Here is a 10,316-nt window from a genome sequence, read left to right on the forward strand (position 1 = left end):
AGCTGAGTGTTGATGAAATTTAACTATTCACCATTGATAAGTGATTATCATTTTGGCAGTCAGTGATTTCAATTCCTTTTCTACCACAGCTAATTAGTATTAGTAACAACGAGGGGCACACAGAAGTCCTTAACCAATAAAACACAAGTGCCTACACTATGCATTACATCACACTAACACACACACTAACTAACTAATACCAAAGGACTAAAGCTGTGCTGCAAAGCACAAGCTATATGCGTTGCATGATCTTGGAAAATGTGCTTAACATAAATACAAGAAAACACAAATGTTACCCAAAAGCTATTTTAAAAAAATTAAAATTATACTGTTATATATTAGGCCTATAAGAAACCGAATCCACATTTTATAATTGAGCTGGCACACTAGACTCCAGTGAGAAGTCAAAAATGAATCAAGCATAACATTTAACCACTAAAACTTTTTTCCTTTTCAGTAAATTGTTGTAATTTGGCATATCAATCAAAAAAAAAATTATGTGCTTTACTGTTTTTTATAAGCTTTTTGTAAAACAGTAAATTAGAAAGTTCATGGATAACAATAATACTAATCTTTTAGCATTAAAGATATCATTAACTTTTACAGAATCATAAAAAATGATTTGGGTAATTACCTTCCTGTTAATTTAGGGCAGCTGTGGCATAAACCTTGCGTTTGGTGGTAGTTTAATGAATTTGTTAAGCACAAGAACACAATTCAAAAATGAGCAAACAGAAGCAGCAGATACATTGTTATGATAAAAGAGAGTGACACTAGTAGATGGAAATTGAATTTGTTCTTTTAACCCTAATTCAGTCTATTGATTTTCATAAGCAATCACATGATTTTTTTTTTTTTTAAACATTTAATTTGTTATGGTTTTATGATTTTCATTCTTGGGCTTGGGTTTCCCTTTAAATTTAATTCATCTTTAATTAATCTTCATCTTTGTCTGTCAATGTTTGATGCAGCTGAATATTTTGCACCCTGTCTTATGCTCAAAGGGTGGCACACAGTCAGAACAAGGACATCTGGTTCTTGTCCGTAGGCTCTTCAGGTTCCACTGACAGACTCATGCACCAAAGAAACTATTGGTCTCTACAACTGCTGGTGGAAGCCATTGAGCTGCATCAGCAGCCTTTTATTGCGACAGGCTGAGACAGAAGCATTAATTTTTAGCATGCCCATCGATTTGTCGGTCAGCGTTACTCTCCTGAGCATGATGTTTCAGAAACATTTGGAGGGAATTTCTTTAATTTTGGCACAATTGTTCACATGGACTCAGATGTGAACTGATTTTAAATTGCGAGGTCAAAGGTTAAGTTAATTTCTCAATTAATATGCTAATTATGCCAAATTACACACAGTGTCTCATAGGATAAGATGATGTTGTGATGGAATTTCACATTCAAAAGATCAAAGGTTAACTTCATTGTGCCATTGTCATTTTCTGGAATATTTTCTTGGGCAGATTTCAAACTTCCATTAGAGCTGAGGAATAAGTCTCTGAGCTTGCTTTTGAGTGTGTTGGTTCTTACATTATTATGTTAATTATAGTTTATGTTCTCCACTGTGTGTGTGATGAAAGGATTTGAAAACGTTTGCTTATCTGATGGAGATATCACAGAATTTAGGAACAGATGACAGTTCAAAGGAATGTAAAAAGGAGAAAGGAAGTGGCATAAATGCTGAGTAGGAAAAAGGTCTGTGGCAGTTGAGGAAGAAAAGCACAGTGAGGGATTCCAGTAAGTAGAAGAGCTTGGTGTTGATGCAGTTTGTGTCCTCATGTACTCCGGTCAGTTCCGTGTTACCCTCTGGTGGTTACTGCCTTTAGAGGTTGTTCATTGAAAACATGACCTGTCAGGGGCAAAGTCAGACAGCGTGTCCATGCTTCCACCCCCAGTTCTTTTCTGCTCGACTGGCTGCTGTTGTGATTGCACAACATTTCTCAGCAAGCAGATTTCTGTCAACATTTATAAAGGTTAAAGCTCTTTGTATTGCCCCGCTAGCCCTGGTACCACCTTCTTTTCATCCTCCTCATTTTAACTTATGCCGCTCTCTCTTTCACTCTGTACATAAGTACTCTTGTATTATATTCTCAGAAACAGAATGAAAGAAAACAATATATGGTGGCATTCATCCATTCCTCCTAGCAAAATTGCAGCCAGTGCTCAACTTCCTTCCTATTTGACACACATATATCAGCACATTTATATGCATCATTGTCTTTTTTGAGACAGAAGAAAAAAAAATCAGTCTGGCTTGTTTGAGTTCACATCGATAAGATCAGACTAGTGTAGATGAGGTGTGTAAATTCATGTTATAGATTTCTACAAGCCTCATCTCTAGATTTCATGGAACATTTTGGCTATGCTGAAACCATGAAAGCAAAGTTTATATATAATTTTCCTTTTTTATGTTTTATGGACCAAATAATACCAAAGTAACTCAACTTTCCTTATGCCTACATGCTAACAGATTGTGAGAGGGTGAGATAAGTGATGATGTGAGGATGGAGGTGCTGCAGCTACCAAATAAACATCAGTCTTAAGTGACCTTAAAATGTGACAGACTGCACCTTAAAATGTGTCCCGCATTGCAAGGTGTGGTATTTGTACATCTTGAAGGAAGTCTATACCTGTGTTTCTTCTCACTAAACTCGTCTATAGACCACCATGGTTCTTGTCTCTTCGAGGTGCGTATAGGGAAGTGGAATATCCTACATTAGAGGCGCATTGCATGAGTTAGTATATTAAAGGGCATCCATTTTCGTGCACATGTGATCTTGGTGTGACTTTCAGATAAAGGAAACCTCTTGAATCAAATGCATTAATTTTGTCCATGTTGTGTGGTCAAGTTTGAGCAATATAACATTTGCGTACTCTGGGAATTATCTAGTATCCTGTGCCTGTCAACTGATGTTGGTGTCCTTCCTTAGCTACAAGTTAGAAGATGCTTGTGAAGGCTTCAGCATGGTACTGCATTAGGCAGAGCCTAGTTGTTAGCTGGGTTGGGAGCAGTTTAAAAAAATATTTGAAACATCCAGGAATGTAGACCTAATTTATATTTGTGCTGTTGTTGGTTCTTTTGCTTTTCCCATGTGTCCGGGATAAAAACTTTTAGCATTGCACATGGTTGATGTATCACCGTCCACCTGCCCTAACACATACTGTGTGCCGTAGAGAGAACTACATAGATGCAACAGTTCTATCTCTTATCTTCAGGAATATTGGTGAGGGGAGAGAAGATACACAACAGGGATTTTATTTATTTATTTTACTTCCAGCAATAGAACTTTTTTATTTGCATCAGCACTAGTTTTCTCCTCTGCTCTCTGTTTTAGTCTAAGTGTGTGAGTTTATGTGCATCTATTTATGCACCTGTTTTACTCCACCACACACAGAGCAGAGAAGATCAACCAGATCAGAAATGCTATCATGCCTGGTAGTCTTCCAGACCAGTTTCTTCTTCCTGGTGTAATTTTCAGCATAATCGAACTTGCTTTTTCACAAGTTAATAGAGTCCTTGTATAATTTCACCAGCAATAGTTGTAAAAGTAGGTCAATAGTCTGCTCTGCTGCCATTGTTCTCCATAATAATAACAATGATTAAAAACAGCAAACAGCAATTGTATATGTAGTTCCTCATGTTTAGAGACTCAAAGATATTAAAAAAAAATGAATATAATTATAAATATAAGGATTGTTTTTAATATAGTACTTGTATAAAAATCTTTCACAGCTGACGACTTCCTGAAGTCTAGAACTTGTCAACTTCAACAAATTCTAGACCTTTACTGCCACCTCTTTCTGTTGCTGCTTGTTTGTGTGTCTCTGTATCCTCTTTTGGGTTGGGGTCATATTGCTGTCTAGTCCATTGAGGAATATCCCATTTCTTTGTCTATAAAAACTCTTGGCTTACTTTTGCAGTATGCTTTTGGTGAATATTCATTTACCCTGTGAAGCACCAGGGCTATGGGTTATGGAGCATTTGGCTGAATGTGAGCAGAGAATATAGCCCTGTACACTTCAGAATTCATCCCGCTACTTCTGTCAGCATTCACCTCACCAACTAACGCTTCCACTGGCAGCCATACATGCTCATGCCATAACATTGCCTCCACTATAATTGACAGATAATGTTTGACAGCTTCAGATCATGAGCTGTTCCTAACCCTCTGAATACTTTTCTCTTCCTACCAGAATGGTGTGAGATAATCTAAATTTAATCTCTTCAAAGATTTATTAGTTTTTTTTTCAGAACTGTGCAGACTCTCTTCGATATTTACTGGTAAAGTCTAATCTGGCCTTCCTGCTTGTGAGTGTGCAACTTGTCATAAATCTTCTCTATTCATATTCATGGAAGCATTGCTTGAGAGAAAATGCATTAGAGTTTGCATTAGGGAAAATGATGCACCTACATCCTCAAGAGTGTTTATCTAAGGAGAGAACTGGCCATGAAACTGATTGTCACTCCATTGTCTGGGGGACTATTCCTAAATAGTTCATAAAATATTTTTTAAACCCTGTGAAGTAAATTCTGCAGTTTACTCAGAATTTACAAAATTATATATTATATCACTGTCCAAATACTTACAGACCTGAATGTAAGCTGTAACCATTGGTTGGGTAAATTAAATACTGATACCGGGCAATCGTGGCTCAAGAGTTGGGAGTTCGCCTTGTAATCGGAAGGTTGCCGGTTTGAGCCCCAGCTTGGACAGTCTCGGCCGTTGTGTGTAGTACCTTTAATAAAGCCGATAATGCTCATCTGTACTTTATTGTCCATTGATTTCTTTTCTTGCATGATTCTGCTCCAAATTGTTTTTAAAATAAGAGCAGAAACTAAAACCTTTAAAACCAAATACACTCCGCACACAGACACATGCTGACCTAGCACATATATTCACACAAACACAGCATCCTCCTTGGCTCAACATGTCCAGGAGGGATAGCAATTCAAGTGTTGTCCTAAATAGTGATGTTATGATTTAAAGCTAAGTGTGGTAGGAAATGGATTGCCTCAAGCTGTGTCTCTGCTGCTGGAATCATTTTTGTACCCCATGTTGCCACTTCTTCACTCTTTACTACTTTGCTTCATTTAACAGTTAGTTGACTTACAGGAGTTTATTGCAATGATTTTGTGTGAGTAATTCTTATCACCTCTTTTCCCACTGTTACTTTACATGCTGCCATGACAAAGGTCTCCACACTAGCTTTGAGTATTTTTCTCATCTTATCAGTTAAATCCTTCTTTAAAAATGTGGAAGTAAAAAAACAATAATTGCCCATTCATTTACCAATGAAACACAATGACTCCTGAATTATTCAATCATTTAATGGGAGCATAAAATCATTACCTTTGGCATTTCCCATAATGACAGCAATACCAGTGATGGCAATTATTTTTCAGCAACCAAATTGAAATTCTTTTATGGTCCTCCTGTGAGCTTTTGTCTGAAAACATCTCAAAAGCTACTCCTTGTAATTGCTGCAGTATATTGACAGGATGCTGGATAAGCTGTTGTTTATTTGTTGGAAGGTCAGGTGCTAATTTCTCCTCCTTCTTTTCTCTTGTATTCACATTTGTCTAAAACGTTAAGCTGACCGAGAGAGTGTGCCTTAGTGTTGTTACATGACATTCAGCCCACGTCTCGCCAGACAGCACATGGGGAAGACTGCCGGCTTCTTAATGACTAACTTGCATCAATCTGGTTAATGATGGTGCTGGCTTTGAAGACTGTGAAGAAAGGTGATTCAACATTTTTATAACAAAAGGCTGCTTTGCAAATGGAGGCACAGTTGGTTATTCATTAGTATAGTGTGGCTATTATAAATGAAATCAGCTCCTAGTTCATTTTAAAATGTGCTTACCCAAGCCATTATGTGGCAAGCTTTTTTGCATTGTAAAGCAAACAGAAAGTTTCACATTGACATAGCACAGCACCTATCATACGAGTACATTAGTGCTGCATCTTATATTATACCCTTTGGCACATTTTGACAATTTTTTAATTTCCCCTAATCACTAGCGACATGTGTCACAATTAGAGATGCATGTCAGTGTCTGTGTTATCCATAGACCCCTGTTCCTTGTGACATTCCATCTGTCTTGCTAATACTGGAGTGAGATATCTTCCTCCTGCCCTGTTACTGTGTGTATAGTTCTAATGAGCTGAGAGTCCTGACAGGCTTAGCCTGAATGTGAATATGACTTAGTCTGTCAGGCCCTGCTTAGGGAAGTAACAGGGCCAGCCTCGAAGAGTATGCGTGTCTATATAAAGTATTTTTGCGTTGTTTGCATAAATAGGGATAATGGCATTTTGCCCTGCATCAGTTTTTAATAGCTATCATATAAATGGTACAGTAGAAACCCCTACTTAAGCTGTCATATTAGACATGTGTTGAGAAGTTGCAGTCTGCTAACTGACGATAATGTCACATTCAATTTGAAAAGACAAATTTGACACATTTTATAAAATAGCTTGTAGTACACACATAAGAATGCACAAGTATATGAAGTTAGCTTAAAAGCTTAAGAATAGAATAGCAAGAACAGTAATATGTTTTTGTTAGGTTGTTTCATTAAAAACATTTTACTCATTAATATACATTGATTAGTGTGTAATTATATCTTCCATCAAACCGATGCCTTCTCATGAACTAATAAATGTATCTATTAAAAATACACAGGAGTGGGCGCCAGATTGTGGAAGCCACCATGTTGCCTCACCATCTTAAAAACATGTAGATGGGCTACATGTTTTTATGTAGCCCATGTTTTTATGTAAGGTATACCACATGTATATGTGGTATACCTTATAAATAGCTCTTTTTAACTTTACCATTTAGCATTTGTACATGCATATTTTTATGATCTCTTTCTCTCTATTTATGTCTTTCGTCTCTTCTTAATTTGCCTCCTCCACCATTCTTTTCTCTCCGACCTCATTTCCACCTCATCCTCTTCCTCCCAAACTCAAACCTCATGTCCAGAAACAAAGTCAGGTCTTTAACACAAACATAAATATGCAGATTTATTCCTGATTGTCATACTTTTGGTCAGCAGATTAGACATTTGACTTTTCCATCTCCAGATATCTGACAATGAACCTGCTAAGTAAAATTACTACCTGATTAGAAGCTATTATTATGCCAGCTAATGGTAGGCTTGAGGGTCCTTAAAATCACACTTCACCTCTGGTAAACAGTTTGAATACTTTCAAATATAGAATGAGAGTTTATGCGCAAAGTGTCCAAGTCCAACTATGTTAGATCCACTTTCAATAACAACAAAAAAGTTCAGGATATCCTCAACAACTCACCTGAGTATCGCTCTTATAGAGTAGAAGTGATTTTTATTGACTCATAGACTTCTATCAGACTACTTTGACAAAGTTTAACATGTGTTTTAGACATGGACACATATTTGTCTGACAGATGAACAGGAAGGGTAAGAAAACAGAATTCACTTGACTGCAATCTATTGATACCTAGTGGTGAGATCTTACACATTGTACCTTTAATGTTGAAACTGAACTATCTTACTCTAATACAGTTTTTACTAAAACTTGGCACTTAAGATTTGTACTCCTGTATACACTTTCAGTAGCCAGCTGTTAATGGAGCTAAATGAAGCTAGATGGAGAAATATTACATATTGACTTAAAATGGTTAAAGAAAATGTAGCTTTTGTAGTTCCTATGCTTAGATACAAATCTTCATTTGCAGTGTACTTTTTCACTAATTGTATTTGAATATATGCAAGAAGGGAATCCAAGGTTTGAGATAAGATTACACCTTGAACTGATGCCCGCTTACTTGCTTTGAATGCTTTGAACAATTGACTGTGCTAGATGCACATCACGGTAATCCGACATCATCCAGACTTGTGCTTGCTGGAAGGTTAAAGACTGGCTAATGTCCACTCTCATTAGCTTTGTGGCATGCACCTGTTATGAGCAGTGTCTGGAAACGTGGCTACAGTGCATGTGTGAAAAGGGTTTTGGCTTATAAAAGAAGGAAAGCTATTAATGGGTCTTCATTTGTCTACTTTTTGGTACACAGAACATTAGTCAAATTTTCTTTAAATATTCACATTTACTGTATTTTTCCCTTCGGCATGTAAGTTTGATGGGATTTAACATGGTTATTTTCGGTTCTGTTTTGCAGGGCTAATGCCTTTGGCTGTTACTGTATTTCATTACAGTCAGATATTGACATCTCCAAGGGCCTCATTTATGAGTGCACTGTGTGCGCAAATTGTGTTGGCTTGTTTCGAAGCCTGGAGTCTGTTTATCAATTTTTATGTGTCTATTCACAAATTCTCAAAGTGCACATTCACAAATTCCTAAATGTAGACAAGTGTGCATAAGTACAGTGTAAAATCATCACAGCAACCACTATTTTGAACATTATAGCAAAATTCATATTTTAATCAATAACACAGTAATCTGTTAAAAATGGTGCACCAATTAAAATAAAACTGCTTACTGCTTTGTAGTAGTCCAGCTTCAGATAGCTGAGGACCGCTCTCTGAGGCCTTTCCTAGATGTGTCACTAATAATTGCTGCTATTTTGTCATCTGTTGAATGGATGACACTAAAGTGGTACTCTGGCCCTCTGCCTGTGGCACTGATGTATTTTTCTGGAGGTTGTCTCTCCTGGGTCCTTTTTGATAAATGAGGACCCCACATCCTTGACTGTGACCCAGTGACCGGAAGCCATAAGGCTCAAACCTGTCTATCACAGAAGTGCTCATTCTCACTGTTTTGTGTTTGTCTCATCACCCTCTCTCATCTCTCTCCCTCTAAATGTCCCATCTTTTTTCCTTACCCCCCTTATTCCTCTCGCTCATTTCTATCCTCTTTCTCTCATTTTTTTTGCCAGGCTGTGTTTGATGTCGATAAGACAAAAGGTCTGACCCTGGTAGAAATATGGGAGGGACTTACTCCCGAAGATATCAAGGGATGCACTGGCACAGATTTTGAGGTGAGTAATGTAACAGTTAGGCTACTAGCACTATGAAGTGTTTTTGGACTTGGATTTATTAAACATGAAACTTCTACTTGTCCTCTGTCTAATTTTTTCTAGGTGTCTCCCAACCTGAAGCCTATGCAGCAAATTTAGAAGAGCTTCGACTGGCCTCAGAGATGTGTTTTTGGTTTGTCACTTCATTTCTCTGTGATAAACATCAGGTTATTTAATGAAATAGGTCAAATAAGCTTTTAAAAAACATACCTGGTTCAGCCAAGGTTTTCTTGGCAATCAGCATGCAGCTGTCAAATATTTTCCTCTGTAATATTAACTAAATGTGATTAACAGAAGTCACTTTACACTTTTATTTTCGTGCTTTGTTGCATTGTTGCCTATTACACATTTAAGTTATTAATTTTTTTTTTTTTTACTTATGCGAGTCTTTTACGCAATCATCAGTTTGAAAATTGCTTTAAAAATATTGATATTATTTTGTTTTTTCCAACTTTACTATTATTTTCAAAAGAAATGATGCAAAAACTCTTTTGAATCAGATTTTCTGGGAAATAAATAAGAAAGGTTAAATATTTGAACCGTGAGACAATTTCCAGTGTTTTGGCTCTCGATGCTATAATAGTAGATGTTAAAAGTAGCAATCAGTGTGCAGTTAAGTGGAAACGAGCAGTAATTCAAGAATCACAATATATAATATGAAACATTGCAACTTTTTATATCAGCTCCAGACCTCTCCCGCCTGCTTCATTGGTGAAGGAACAACAGTGGAATATGCGACACCATTTATTATTTGGTTGAACGACTACATATTATCCAACTGTAACTTGAATATGATTGATAAGCTGAAAGGCATGTCTGTGTGTCACTGAAATGTAATGAATGAAAACCAGTGTCCTATAAGCCAAGTGAGTATTCATTTATCGTAGAACAAATATGTAGTTGTTTTAAATTGTGCTGTGACATGAAACGGGGAAAAAAAGTTTGTAGATGAGGCTTCCAGTGTTGAATATGTTTTCTTCTTCTTTTTTTTTAAATAATGAAGATGATGAGCCATTATTTTACTATCAACCTCTGCCATAATGTAGACTTGTCTATTTTTCTCAACCTCTGTGTTTTGAAGCAGGTGGGCTTATCAGATATTTCAACCAGAAAACATGAAGCCGTAATAATATTTACAGAGACATTTGCTGTTCAGATGCAATTGTGTGTAAAATAAAATACAAGCTGGCGTGCAGAGTGAAGCAAACTACGTTTTTCTTTCTTTTTGAATAAGAATCTTGAAACCAGCAGATGTGTTTTCAAGTGTTTTAGCTCATCGAGAGTTTT

The 10,316-nt window shown here is 36.8% G+C and overlaps 1 protein-coding gene across 1 annotated transcript in view; it reads left to right on the forward strand.

Annotated features, from left to right (window-relative positions):
- Positions 1-10,236, forward strand: part of oxct1a (3-oxoacid CoA transferase 1a) — a 55,379-nt gene extending 45,143 nt beyond the window's left edge. The window contains exons 16-17 of the mRNA XM_085181573.1: positions 8,889-8,990; positions 9,093-10,236. Of these exons, the coding sequence (XP_085037699.1) occupies positions 8,889-8,990; positions 9,093-9,128 (138 nt within the window). The 3' untranslated portion in view covers positions 9,129-10,236. The remainder of the gene's footprint in view (positions 1-8,888; positions 8,991-9,092) is intronic.
- Positions 10,237-10,316: the final 80 nt, after the last annotated feature.

Source organism: Neolamprologus multifasciatus, chromosome 12 (genome assembly GCF_963576455.1).
Source record: "Neolamprologus multifasciatus chromosome 12, fNeoMul1.2, whole genome shotgun sequence".
In the NCBI taxonomy this organism is placed as follows: Eukaryota; Metazoa; Chordata; class Actinopteri; order Cichliformes; family Cichlidae; genus Neolamprologus; species Neolamprologus multifasciatus.